Source organism: Hetaerina americana, unplaced genomic scaffold (genome assembly GCF_022747635.1).
Source record: "Hetaerina americana unplaced genomic scaffold, ioHetAmer1.1.p SCAF_9, whole genome shotgun sequence".
NCBI lineage: Eukaryota > Metazoa > Arthropoda > Insecta > Odonata > Calopterygidae > Hetaerina > Hetaerina americana.
This window is the reverse complement of record NW_027287538.1, coordinates 60,726,831-60,742,283: the sequence shown is the minus strand read 5'-3', so window position 1 is coordinate 60,742,283 and position 15,453 is coordinate 60,726,831. Positions and strand designations below refer to the sequence as shown.

General features: G+C 37.2%; 1 protein-coding gene across 1 annotated transcript; it reads right to left on the bottom strand.

Annotated features, from left to right (window-relative positions):
- Nucleotides 1–1,036: 1,036 nt before the first annotated feature.
- LOC139698864 (ras-related protein Rab-18A-like) lies at nt 1,037–15,008 on the bottom strand. The gene is made up of 5 exons (XM_071597803.1): nt 14,880–15,008; nt 12,791–12,908; nt 12,511–12,702; nt 9,734–9,862; nt 1,037–1,261 (listed from the first exon to the last, which is right to left on the bottom strand). Exons 1-5 carry the CDS (start codon nt 14,945–14,947, stop codon nt 1,157–1,159), a joined length of 612 nt encoding a protein of 203 aa, XP_071453904.1. The 5' UTR covers nt 14,948–15,008; the 3' UTR covers nt 1,037–1,156.
- Between the last annotated feature and the right edge of the window lie 445 nt (nt 15,009–15,453).

Genomic DNA, 15,453 nt, shown 5'->3' with positions numbered 1-15,453 from the left:
ATGGCTGCCAAGCATTTTGATTGGCAATGAAGTGTTGAGGATTGTGATAGAGAGGATAATTTCAAGAAACCGCGGGAGATGCTGCAGCAGTAACTTTTAAGGGAGTCATCCGCTAATATGCATTCCAATGCAACAATTTTAAAGTGTAAAAATCATTCGCCTTGAGCGGGATCCCATGATTAACCCATGAAATTGTTGCATCTAGAGGGGAGAATGTTGGGCAAATGAGGAAGGGGCAGGAATAGGATAGGGATGTTGGACAGAATGGAGGGAGGAAAGAGGTATATGGAGATCAACAGGGGCTTGTTTTTGGGTATCATGTTGGGTCGTGTTTTGTGAGTAGAAACAAGGGAATTCTTTGGTAGTTTGTGTCCATCCAAAGTCTACCTTAATGAGTAGATCATCTAAAATACTAATAATTTTTATATAAGAGTATATTATGTTAGTACTTATTCTAAACCACTCTTTTGCAAAAAGACAAAATGAAATTGAATACTTAAAAATGTATATTAACATAAACCAAAAGTTTTAGGCACAAATTTCAACTTGTAGTTTTAGTTACTGATATGCACCCCATATTTTAGCCTTATAAAGGGGAAAAAATGTATCCTGTATGCTGGCAAATTCAGTATATCAAGCAAATATTCATATTTCACAGAGATCATTTCAATTACCACATTTAAATCAACAATAATACTTCAATCATAATTACTTCAAATAATTAAGGACCATACATTTTAAATGAAGTAGATGTGTTACTTATTTTTAGAATTCCAGGTTATTTAGGTAATCACTTCAATTAGGTACTGGAAATTACAATTTTTCATGTACATGTTGTTTTTATCGCAAATTAAAACTATTTTTTTCTCAGCAGAAAACTCATATAAACAATAGCTAGCAAAGAAAATATTTGAAACAAAGTACGCCACTATAGAGATAATTCTGACACATGAGGTGATTTTATACTTATGACAGAAATTTCCAATGTGTCATTCCATCCTAATATGGAATGTGGTCAGATAATAAAATGTTGATAAAAAAGTAAAAATTCTTTTATTCAATATAATTTCTGTTTATACATACAAAAATGTCAGATATGGCACATGAGGATAAAAATTTGTAAATAATGGTAAAGTCCATTAAAATAGTGGTATTTTTAGCAGGCACAACCCCCTGAAGTAGATTGTGGGGTATTTTTTGTGATATCTATAGCATCATCTGATTTGCTCTTGCTCCCAGGCAATATATTTTTACTAAGTATCTGAAAATAAAAAAATACCCATACCATAAATTACAGCATTGAAAAATGAAGCAAGAAGTCTTACGAATAAAAAATAAAACTAATAACCCCCAATTTATAGGCCTTCCTCAAGATCATTAAGGTTTTGTACGCTTGAAATTCTAGCATACAGGTATCCTGTATACCACATTCATTTGTTCAGATGCAAAATAATAAATGAATGACGACATTTTTCCACAAGATATTGATTTATTACATGACCGGTTTCCTGAAGTGTTATCATTTGTTCCTCATTATGTTAGAATTCCACAATAGCATGCCTGAAACCACGCAATTAATTCTTCATATGCAGTACAAATTAATAAAAACAATTGAGTAGAACCTGTTTTGATAACATCTTTTGTATTGACAGCAAAAGATTTATATTTGTAATGCATACATGCATAAGTAATAACATCAAACTCAATGAAAAAAAATTGTTAAAATATCATCTCACCATGATACAGGATATTAGCATCACTGTAAAGAGATTAGGTACTGGCTGAAACATAAATGAGTTTGATTACAGGGAATATATGCAAAACTACCAGAGCATACGAAAGTTTCACCAAATTCATAAAAAGATTAAAAAATCTGCTATTAATTCAATAATACTTATATTCAATATTATTTATTTTTTAATTTTAATGAAATCTAACAGAACCCTTATCTCATTCAAGAGTATTGATGTTTTTCAGACTCTTGTCCAAGAAATCTTATGGTGCCTTAAGCAAAAATGTATCATGTTACTTGTTCTTTATTGTCAACAGCTAGTGGTTTTGTGAGAGCAAGCCTCAGTTTAGGGGAACATGGAAGGGGACTTTCGATGGCTTTGTATGCAAAAATGATAACATTGAATTATGAATGTTGATGAAAAGGGGTTAAATCAACACGAAAAATGAGTTGTGGAGAGGGAGCTCATAAGATAGAAAAACAGAGGGCCAAACCCATTTCCAATATTCTTGAAAACAACTGGAGGGATGCATTAGGTCTAGAGCTACAGTCTGTTCAACAGCTAAATTTAAAACACTAGTTATTCATAAGTGAAAATTAACAAAGTTTTTCTACAGCCCTTGTGCCCACACTATGGAATTTAATTCATCTCAGGTGACCTATTCAGCAAGTTTTAGAGAATCAAAACTCGGAAATTAATGATACATCTCTATTGTTAGAATGTCAATAATTATCCAAGTCTTGGATTACACTAATTAATAATAATGTGAGTGGTCACTCAGTCAAAAAATTAACATTATATTTTAAAAAAATCCAAAATCAATTACACAAAATTGTCATATGATTGTGTGTGAGTCAATGTGCTAAGAATAAACCTTAAAATGAATTTTCATCAGCAAACATGAAATTTTTCTTAACAGAACACTGCACCTGCAAGCATATATTTCAAATAATGTTTGCAGTTTATCCAGTTCAAGGGGCACAAATTATACAGAATTTCATTAAATGATAGGTACCGCCACTATATCATCATCCATCACATGTTGGTATGGAACTCATAGAATTTTCCAGTTGCCCTGCATATTGCATTTGCAAATTTTTAATCCAAGTATGTTAAGCCATTGAAATGGTGGATGATTAGCAATAATGATGGTAATAGTGGTTCTACTGAGAAGCAATGACCTATTATTACTTAAAGAGGAAAAAAGTGATTCAGTAGAAAGAGACGAAATTAAACCTAAATACTTTACCCTTCATTTAGAGTAAGTTATGAGTATTCATATTAAAACACAGCTCCAATAGTACTTCTAAACAGATTTATAACATTGTCCAACTGCTGTAGGGGTTAAATATTAGGGCCATATTTAGTCAGGTGTGTATTCACCCCCTGCCACACACCATAGCTATGACTTGCAGGGTACCAAAAAAATACAAAATATATTGGCATGGCATATTTAACTGAGTTATGGTATCATCAGGTGTCTTACAATACTGTGACCTGGTGAAATACTTTGTACCAATACAAAACAGCGGAAAATCATTATCTGTGCCGTAATATGTAGATATTGAATTGGCTAAATGATAGCATGTGCCTTGCATACAAGGTCTGTCCCAAAAGTAGTAGGACTGAACCAATTGAAAAAAAAATATTGCCAGAATCGATCCATTTACTCAAAAGTCTTCAAAATAGCACCCTAGTGTGTCCACACACCACTGCAAGTAGGTTTTCCACACCTCATATGCCTTCAGGAAGGTGGCACCTGGAATGCTGCTAAGCCCCCTTGTCATGGCCTGCTGTAACGCTTCCACTGAGCCATTCTGACATCCTTTCAGCATGGATTTGAGGCGGAATAAGGGGAAGAAGTCTGGTGGAGCATTGTCTAAAAAATTTGCATCCTCACTCACAAGGTCGAGAAGCTCTTGGCAGATTCGAGTGCGAGCTTCCTTTTAATCCTTAGGCTTCTACGATACCTATCTGATGAATGAATTACTGTCGCATAGGTGAGTTGATGGAAAACTATTTTGCCCCCAGTCCTGGAGGCATCTTCAGGTCAAGGTCACGACCTGGACCTGAAGAGGCCTCCATCAGTTGTCTATCAACTCACCTACTTTACGATGATTCCCGGAAGCAGCATGAATTTATCGAGTTCCCTTTTGTTCATCTGAGAACACTCATGGCACCAACTTCACGCACACCTTTCTCATGCCCATGTTTCCACTCATAAGTCAATGCACATCAAGTTTTAGAGATGCCATATTCATCAGAAACCATGCAAACACATAATATGTTCCCTGCCCAGCAAAGCCTTCAATCTTGCATGATTTTCAACTTTTTTTGAGGTCGAAGGACATTCTGAACATTCGGTATCTTCAACATCTTCTCTACTCTCCCAAAATAACTTATGCCAATCAGAAACACCCTATCTAAGCATGACATTATCACTATAGCTGCCTTGAACCTCTTGAGAGACTTTTAAAGTGTATAAATCATTCGTTGAGAAACCACTGCCCATCAATCCAGGAAAAAATAAGTCATAGAACACTTTCGGGAAAGACCTTGCATAATGAAAGATTCAAGTAGGATATCAAGGATGCTTCAAGATAACAGGCCTTATCAACCTACTAAGGAGAGAGGATCTTTTACAAATATTAGAAACTGAAAACTATGGAAACTTTCCTTCCACAATTAAAACTATGCATATATGAAATTAAGCTTGTTGAAGTGCACATTATTTGGGTGCCTTCCTTGAATTGCTCTGATTGAACTCATCATAAGCTGAACCAACATTTTGTAGAATGGTATGTGAACTGGCACTATTGATATATTAAAAACTATTATGCAAAAACTCTGGCGGAGCTTTTTATTTTCTGCGAAGCTATAAATACTATTCAGGCATCATGGTACTTGCTTTAATGCGTATTGATAAACAACATACAAGTAATGCACTCGTACTGTGATGAGTAATATATTTGGGACCTTTGTTTGCTTTCATTTATATGTGACAGATGTGTATGAGGGCTGTTCAATCGAGTAATCATACATTTTTATTTGAATAATTTATCATGAAAAATATTGAGTTTACGTCGTATTGTTAGCTTAATGTGTATTGTATACATGGAACAGGTTTCACTAATTGACTTCAGGAATGCTTAAACTGCAGCCGTTGCAAGTTAAAACATTTTCTGCTCCTCTTCACATGTTCCTGATGATGAAAAACACTTACTTCAAAGGTGACATTGAGGGATTGGAAAAAGGCACACCAGGCTAGTTCTAGAGTATACATAAGATGAGTGACACCTTTCATAGTTGTTTTTGTAAGATAATCAGAAACACAATTTGCAAAGTGAGCCTTTGCTGTATGATGGTGCAGAATCCAGCTTGTTGTTTTGAAGTGGGGCCTTTTGCCAACGATACATCCCTATTGAATGCACCATTTACAGTTGTGTGCAGGTACAGCATGCATATACACCAATCCCTGAGTATTCACACATGATATGACCATAATTTTCCCAGCATAAACCACCCATCACTTTGCCAATTTTGGTATTGGTGATGCCTAGAAATTTCCCCACAAAAATTTGTTGTTTTCCCCTCAGGATCTACATAATGTTGTCAAGTTTTACCAGCAGTAATAACCTCAGAAAGAAACTCCTCATCTTCCATTGACAACACTTAAAACTATTATTATTAATGTACATATGTGAACTGAACATGTTTCAAATTATCATGGCTACCACAGATGCAATAAGTTAGTGAAATTAATGATTAATACCATACATAAATCAAATAATATTTCTTCACAATAAATTATGCCAACAAAAACTTACTATCATTCTGTATTGAACAGCCTTTGTTGTTGTTGATAACACAGCGTTAAGTCCACATTATATATCTGAGAGCCATTTCATGTACAGAGGGCAGCGCTTAAATCCAGACAAGCTCGCGTTTCCAGTTAGAATGAGATTTCCTCGCTGGGTTAGCGAAACCTTCCCCAGACTTCTTCGAAGCATTATACTTAGCCACAATATCGTAAACTGTTGATCTGTGGTACCAGAAGAATCAAACTATTTCACTGGGCGAACGCATGAATCGAACATTTTTGATTATAGCGGCTCTTCGATTGTACTCCGCACTTGTAGGGAACATCTTGGCCATTCTGAGATTATGACTGTTTACTAGATGCCTATAGCTTTCAAGAACGCCAACCTCGACCTCCAGTGGAACTACAATATGGCGGGAAATTCAAATTTAAATTTGTCCGGATTTAAGCACCGAACACTGCACACCCCTCTTCTTAGGTAACCACCAAAAAACCACAGTTACCAAACCAAAAGTTTGTTTGCCAGATGGTAGAGCTCACTAAATACTAAGCCTAACGGCATGCCAAATTTACTCTTCAGGGTACCAGGACACCTTTCCCTGTGCGCTACCTGTGGTTTCCTAGGAGGATCTGGTACCCATAACATCAAACAGTGGGTAAAGCTGGTGGTGGGTGAGCTGGAAGCTGAGGGTAATCAAAGATTTCACCCGGAATTGAGCCAATCTGACATATTCAAACTTACATAGTTGGCATTAGATACATTAATTTTGAAACAGAGGGGCTATCTTTCCTCCACTGATATGACACATGATCCATCATAATCATCATATAATCATAATCTGCAATCATTATACGTACTTATTCCACAACTACACCCTTTAAAAGTATGAAACACCAAAGCAAAAGTTTTGTTTCTTTACTATAGATGGAAAAATATTCTGAGGAAGTGGTTTCCTCTGCTGTTACTTAACATAACAAGAAAATACAATAACTCTACTTCCAAGTTAGGCCCATAATAAAGTCCAAAGAAACTGCGGGAGATGCCGCAACAGTAACTTTTAACGGAGTCATCCGCTAATGTGCATTTCAATGCAACAATTTCAGAGTGTAAAATTCATTCGCCTTGACTGGGATTATACCCAGTATATCCCAGTCAAGGCGAATGATTTTTACACTCTGAAATTGTTGCATTGAAATGCCCATAATAAAGGCTCTATGGTACATAGATACACTTTTTGAGGGTTGATATATTTGTAGATATTAAAGATTTTATTGCGTACACTCAGTGAATCAGTACTTAAATACACATTGCTAAACCAGTCACATTAGCAAGGCATTTGTATAAATAGTAGTAGTAGTAGTATTTAGGGGAGGCGACTGACAGCTGAGGTAATTTGCACCATAGGAGATGGAGAGGAAAGGATGAAGGGTAAACCCGGCACCGGCATTAGCCTACTCTTTATGAAAGGCGCCTAGGGGTGCGCAGCTTAATGTCCCATCCAACGGACGGCGTACTCACTCAAAGTGCCCTCCACAAAGCACCTCAAGTAGGGATGGAGATACCTCTGAAAAATATTCAACACCGCCAGGGTTTGATCCCGAGCCCTCTGGGTGGGAAGCCAGTACGATAGCCACTGCACCAATCCCGATTCCCCGCATTTGTATAAGAACAGATTTTTTTACTAATGCATTATTTCAGTATCAATTACTTAGATTCATAATCAATTAGCTTGAGAGTTACTGCAGTTCTAAAAAAACTGGCAATTCACACTTCATTTATTGTCTGCTTCTAAGACAATCATCATAAAATCCTCTACACATAAAAAGAGAAATACACAATAACTATATTAGAAATAAGTACATAATAAGAATGTAAAATAACACAACTGCTCTATCTATTGACATTCTCAATTGTTATTCACCACTTGACATTGGATTAATTTATGAATACAGTAATTTAAACTGTGCTCAATTTCATTAGTACATGTAGAAGTAGGCATGCTGGATCTGCTGTTTAAGGTATTTAGGTACACACATTCTCAATGCAAGATGAATAATAGATTATGAAACCCTCTAATATGGGGACTACTGGGTAAATGGGTAAATTTCTGTGCCAAAAATTGAATAAAGACACATGTTCCTATTCGATGGTCTTATTTTGATTTCCCTGTAATGTATCTGGCTACTCCCATTTAATTATGGCATTTCTCATAACATTAGGCCAGGACCTCACATTCTCAATGGTTCACAAACTAGTTTTTTTGACAATAACCATATATTATCACCCTCCTTTCCATATTAGAAATGTAGTAGTAGTATTTAGGGGAGGCGACCGACAGCTAAGGTCATTTGTGACATTAGGGATGGACAGGAAAGGATGAAGGGTGGAGAGAAACCCGGCGTCGGCATTAGCCTACTCTCAACAAAAGGCGCCAAGGGGTCAACAGCATAATATCCCATCCGACGGATGGCGCACTCAAAGTGCCATCTACAAAGCACCTCAAGTAAGGATCGAGATACCTCTGAAAAATATTCAACACCCCCGGGATTTGAACCTGCGCCCTCTGGGTGGTAAGCCAGTACGTTAGCCACTGCATAATCCTGATCCGCCATTAGAAATGTAACTTTCAACATTAATTTCAGGGAAATGGTTATATACCTGCACCTATTGATACGTGTTGAGGATGTGTACAATGCACCTTTTCACTGTCATTTTACACAGCATGACGGCTTTAGATTAAGAGGCAATTTAGGAATTAGATAGTCTCACAACAAAATTTTCTTCCTAACCTATGAGATTCACTGTGTTAGTCTTACATCTTTGATTACTCCAATATTTGCTTTCACAGTCCTTAAACCAATGCCACACACCTTATCCTCCTCTCACTTACATCTGATCCTCTCATCCTCTTCTCCACCCAGCAGAACTCACTTTACATTTCCCTCCAATGAACATCCCAAACACTCTCAAAAAGGTACACTAAATTATGATATTTTTATGGTGAAATTCAAGTGAACACTTAAGTCATGACAACAGAATATTAGTAAATATGGCAGTGAAGAGGTTAGCTTTTTATGAATTTAAAATTCATTTAAATTTTAAAGGCTAAGCAATTATTTTTTGCTTAAAAAAACCATAAACACAGTAATCAACCCGAAGGTCGGTTTGGTAGGTGATGGTAGAGTTCACCCCAGTACTAAGCCCTATACGGCATGTGAAATTCACACATCAAGGTAGGGGGGCCAGTTCCTTTCCCTGTGCCGGTTATGGTTTCCCAGGAAGATCTGGTACCTGGAAAATCACATAGCTTGGGTGGAGCTAGAGGTGCCCAGGGCGGTTTGCCCGGGAATCAAACCTGGGCCCTCTGTTCAGTAATCCAACGCTCTACCCCCTGGACTACCGCGACCCACACTTTTTACTCATGTTCATGATATTATGCTTCAATTGTGAATTATCTACATGAAAAACTTGTTCTTTTACGTGGTCATGGCAACTGCAATGAAATCACTAGAGCCAGCCATATTTCATGGAAAAATCATGGCTGAAGGATCTCATCAGCAACTCAAGAAGCAGAATGATTCACCCACTTGGCTCAATTCAAACGAAGCAAGGGTAGCAGAAGAAAAAGAAAACTGAGAAAAGATTCCATTTCAAGTAGTAGTTACATGGGGAGATGACCAAGAGCTGAGATAATTTGTGCCATGAGTTGGAAAGGAGGAAGGGCGTAGAGAAACCCAGTGTCAGCATAAGCATAATCTTAATGAAAGGCACCAAAGGGTCTGTAGTTTGACATTCCATCTGACAGATGGCATACTCAATATAAGGGCTCTCCACGAATCATCTCAAGTATGAATTGGGATACCACTGAAAAAATCTCTCTCCTCTAGGATTAGGACCCAGGTTCTCTGGGTGGGAAGGCAGTATTTATTAGCCACCACAACACCTTGACCCTCCTCCCCTTTCACTAAACATATAGACAATTTTAAATTATAAGCCTGCCGGGTCAATTTGCTTATGTTAACATACAGATAAAACAACATCAAGATTCTACTGCCTAAATACAAGATGGTAAGACATCTTTTTTAAAGTTTGTCAACTTCTTTTTCATTTCTTTGGACTTAAAAATAATGAAGTTTAACTGTATTTATTGTAAAGGTATAGAGAGGATTATTTACTCACTTCTGAGACTAACTTCTCAAATATGTGGTCAACAGCTTCATTAACTTTAGCACTGGCTTCAATAAATAAAGCTCCATGGCTATTAGCATACTTCAATCCTTGAGCACGAGACACAACACGGGACTCTACCTTGAAGTATGAAAAAGGAAATTTTATAAGGTATTTTGCCTCCTTTTTGCCCCCTGAAATTCATTAAACTCTTTATCCAAGATGAAGTATTGTAATTTATAGGCTGGTGTTAGTAATATTTGTGGTTATCCAGTCAAACCTTACTTAATTAGCGCATTGCATAACAAGTAATTCACATAACAAGCCAATTAATAAACAGGGTGCAGCAACATGACTTCATTTTTTTTAAATGCAATATGATTTCAAAAAAGGTAGTTATGTTGCCGCACTCTGTATTAAAAAGATGACTCACCGAATGAGCAATGTTTCGCATAAAAAGGTGAAGAGGGGAGGGAAATTCCCAGAATTATTGCATGACTGCCGCTTCTGTCTGCATTCATAACTTGTTCTGCTAGCATCTTAGTGATGCTAGCGGTCACAAATTTTTTCAAACTTGTGTGCAGACATATTATTTTAGAAGTTTGGTGCAAACCTTGCGAAAATCTCCCCAAAGAAAAAGCTGCAAGAAGACAGCCATATGAGAATGAAAATAACTGTAGAAATGAAAAGTAAAAATCATTGAAGAGTGAGAACTATGTGTGAGGATGGCTGATCTAAAACACCCATACAAGGGGTTGACAACAACGATTTTCCAGATCATTAAGACTAAGGACAAAATTATTGAGATATATTCTTCAAAGGAGTGGTAAGTTCAGTCCAGGTTCGAATTCTGTTCAAGGGGAATGATTTTTAGACTCTGAAATTGTCGCATTAAAATGCACATTAGCAGATGACTCCGTTAAAAGTTACTGCTGCGACATCTCCTGCAGTTTCTTTGAATTTAACCTCTTAACCTTTTGTTTCATTGATATTCATCCTCATCCCATAACTAACAATCATTTTTCAAAGCGCTCAGTAATGCTTTGCAACCTCTTGGCCGACTGGCAAACTAAAGCTTGACCATCCACAAACCTAACTGATTTTATGAATTCCCCACTGACTTTTATTCCAATCTCCAGTTCTTCACATTCTACTTTTACTATCTCTTCCAGATTTTTTGAAAAGCACAACGGGTGATAATGGGGACCCTTATTCACCTCTCTTCCTAGCAATGCCCATTCTGACTCTTCATTCACAACTCCAACAAGAGCAGTCTGGTACATGAAAAGGTTTCCGGGGAGTTGTTTATCTCTACAATCTACACCTTTCTTCTGCAATACATTCTGCATTCATTTCATCAAAATCATCTAAGAAAAGACAATTACCTCCTGATTATATTTTATGGTCCTCTCCATTAGTGACCTAATTACCACTACGGCATCCACCATACCTCTCCTTTTTCTGAACCCTAACTGATCATCCCTTAAGTAATAATTTGTGATTCTGACCATTTACGTATTGATGATCCGAAGTACCACTTCAACTGCATGAAAGATCAAACTTATTGCTCTATAGCCCTAGCATATGGCTGCCTTCTTTTGCCTATCCCCTCCAATCTACTCTCATCTTCAGTAATACATCTGTTACTTCATCCTGATAACTCTATCAAATGCTTTCTCAAAACCTATGAAACTAAAAAAACATTCAGATTGTGCTCCATGCTCCTTTCTATGAGAGTGATTTGAAAAGTAAGGTATCCTAATTTATTTTCATGAAAAATCAAATTTATTCTCAACTTAGTGTACATCGTAGGAAAGGTTGAACATAGAGCTATTTTTCTACAAAGTTGCCTTGGCGATCAATCACTTCTTGCATCCTTGTAAAGAGCTTTTTAATACCAACGTCTTACCTTTCTTCTGCCGTGTCACGAAGCCAACTGACAACTGCTTCTTGCACTTCCTTATCTGACTTGAATTACTGTCCTCCAAGGTGTTTTTTGAGAGTGGGAAACAAGTGGTAGTTGCTGGGGGCAACGTCCGGGCTGGAAGGAGGGCGGTTGCCAGCTAAATTCATTGAGTAGGATGGTCCTTTGATGTGACACGTGCATGTTGGTGTGGACGTGCATTGTCATGATGCAAACACACTCCTTTGGTGAGATAGCTTGTTGTGACCGAGGACCTCCGACTCAATATTCTGCACGGAGAAGTAGCGACTCTCTTCATTAAGGCCTTCCTTTATCTCATGAAGGGTAAATCTCCGGTTATTTCGCACCATCTCGTTAATTGGAGCCACCGTTGATTCTGGCAACCTCGGCCACACCGACCTCTGCTCATTGTGGACGTTTTCCCGGCCATCAAAAAACTCCCCGCACCAATTCTGCATGTTTTTGATGCCCAACTTCTCACGGTACACTTCCATTAAATGGCGATGAATTTATATCGGAGAAGCAGTCATCAGTTGGCTTCGTGACGAGGTGGGAGAAAGGTACAACGCCGGTATTAAAAAGCTGCTCACAAGGATGCGAAAAGTGATTGATCGTCAAGACAACTGCGGACAAAAATAGCTGAATGCTCAACCTTTGCATAAAATGTACATTAAGTTGGGAGAATAAATGATTTTTCATGAAAAAAAATAGGGGACCTAACTTTTTGAATTGCCCTCGTATTATTGATTTCATAACTCGTGGCATCATATCTCTGCCCTGTTAACTAATCATTATCCCTCCCTTCGACCCTTTTATTACAATGAAACAATATGTAATGCACAAAAAAATTAATTATTCAACTCACCTTATCAATTTTATTGCCGACAATAATTTTCACATTATCATTAACTGTTGCAAAAGTGTCAGCATTAACTAAAACAGTATCCAAATAATTAAATGAATCTTTGTCTGTTACATCATAAACAACAATATATCCATGAGTACCACGATAATATTGAGGCATCATGCCTTGATGATTTTCCATTCCAGCTGTATCCTGCAATTACAAAGAATGGACTCATTTTATTTGGGAGTAATGTGACGCTAAATTAATATCATTCTACAAATTAAGCATTTATGCTTACCCATACAGATAGCTGTACTTCCACGCTTTTATTTAAACATATTATTTTGCTTTTACAGTCTGCCACCAGGGTTCTTGCTTTCTCTGTAAATGAATTGGAGAAGTACCTCTCGAACAAGCTGTAATGATGAAAGGAACACAATAAATTTTGAATTAGGTATATAAAAATGTTTACCGTGATCTTATGTCCATGGATTTTGAGAAAAAAACATGCATAATGTTCTTATGCACATGGTCTCACATGAATGCATCCACAAACTGAAATTAATAAATGTAATAATGACAGTAGAGAGAAAAATACTGGGAATCCTCATCAAGTTGATGGCATTGAATAAATTTTATTTTACCTTAAACATAACTTAAGATATGCCTAAAATGTCATATAGCTAGAATGTGATTTTCCAGACTTGACAGAACCAGACCAAATGCATTTATTAATCATGACTTGGTATATTTTCCCAAATAGTAATCTAAACGAGGAAATATCTTAATGTATTCAATAGTTTCTGGCTCCACTTTGTGGAAGTTAATGTTAATTAAATGAAGAACACAATGTATTTTCCCACTGTTCTTTATTGTGTCACTACCAGTCTCTATGCTTATGGTAAAGAAGTTATGCCAGAAAGGTCGGGCATAGAAAGAGAATAAGATGTAGATGAAGATAGCTTACGTCCAAGCTTGCTAGAGGATGAGATACAAAGGGCATTAAGGGAAATGGAATCTTATAAGGCAGTGGGGTTAGAAAACATTCCAGCAGAACTACATAAAGGTTTAGTAAAATTTGGAAGGAAGAGTTTTTATGGACTAATTGGTGGCATTTTTGAGAGAAGGAATTTGGTGGGTAGACATCGTCAGATCCGTGTTGGTTCCTATTCCAAAAAAAGGTAAAGGATACATCATGTGAGAACTAGCGAACAATTAACTTGATTTCGCATGCAGCTAAAGGGGTTCTCAGGATCATAAATCGAAGGATAGAGAGCAAGGTAAATGGTTACTTAGGGGATGATTAGTTTGGGTTCAGGAAGGAGAAAGGCAAGTGTGTTTTGCTGTACAATGACATTAACAGTAATAGGAACATATTTAGAATACAATCATGGGGTATTTACCAGTATTGTGGATTTCAAATCAGCATTTGATAGAGTAAGTTAGGAAAGACTAGTGAATATATTGCGGGAAATGGGAGTAGATTGGAGGGGTAGGAGGCCAACCTGCAACCTGTACATGTCTCAGACTTATAAGGTGCAAGAGGGGGATGGAGAGTCCGGATGGGCAGTGTTAGAAAGAGGTGCAAGGCAGGGTTGTCCATTATCACCGGTGCTGTTCAACATTCATATGTGTGGAGGCAATAATGATGCGCACTGCATCATCATGTATCAATTTTCACCAAACGACGAATGCGAATGAAAGTGAAGATGCCGCATATAAAATGGGTTTCCCGTAACAAAATAAATAATTATTACATTGCATTGATGAAAAAGTGAGGTCCAGAAAAAATAAGGTCCCTTTTTTTGAAGGCCCAATATTGGCAATTTCACTCCACCTGTTCTGGTCAGTTTTAATGCTAAATAATAACCTTTAACACACTCCTACGGTCAAATTTAATGATTTTAAAACGCTGCAATACTGAAAATATACCCAGGTTGAGTTACAAAGTCAGGGTACCCTGACCGGGGTGTAACTCCGTACCGTTCGCGGGGTATCACACCGTCCGTAATCTCTTTGGACGGTCGGACTCGCTTCCCATGAGGTAATGCCAACAGGTGGTCACTCAAGCCTTTCGTAATTACTCCGTGAAGTGGGACATTTCTGACAGTATAATACCGCAGGCAGGGGCACTCAACCGACGGCAAGCGGTTCGTCATAGCCCTTTTAATCGGGAATAAATTCGGCTATTTAAAAGAAATGCCAACAGATTATCATCTATCTACAAATCAACGAGAATAACGTCCTGATTATTATATCACTTCAAGGAATTTTAGATAGTGAAATAAGTCTGAAAATCCACGTGTTGCAGGAACGGTAGGCAATGACATTAAATTTTTTAGAGTACATTAAAACTATTATAAAATTTCCAATTAACAAAGCTTCACCTCGATTTTCCAACACCAGATGCACCCAGTAATACAAACTGAATTTTAATTTCCTCATTGTCTCCCATGTGAATAAGCTCGCTCCCGTTTTCTTACTTATCTTCACAATACGAAACAAATTTATCTTGTATCGCTCTCTTATCTTCTTTATGACCCGTGCCCAAAGAGGGAGTTGTTTTACAATGAAACTATGACGTAGTTAATTTCCTGGACGATAGAGAACGCTAGCAACACATAACTGCGCCGTAGATCAAATTCTCTCTTATATCTACGTATTTCAATTATTTATTAACTTCACATATCAAAACGAAGCCCCGATATCAGGAAATGACTTTGGTGCAGGTGCAGGAAAGAAAAGCAGGTGCATTGATCAATTTATATTATATATATATATATATATATATATATATATATATATATATATATATATATATATATAAAACCATGAACACAGTAATCAACCCAAAGGTTGGTTTAGTAGGCGATGGTAGAGATCACCCAGTACTAAGCCCTGTACGGCATGTGAAATTCACACATCAGGGTAGGGGGGCCACTTCCTTTCCCTGTGCCGGTT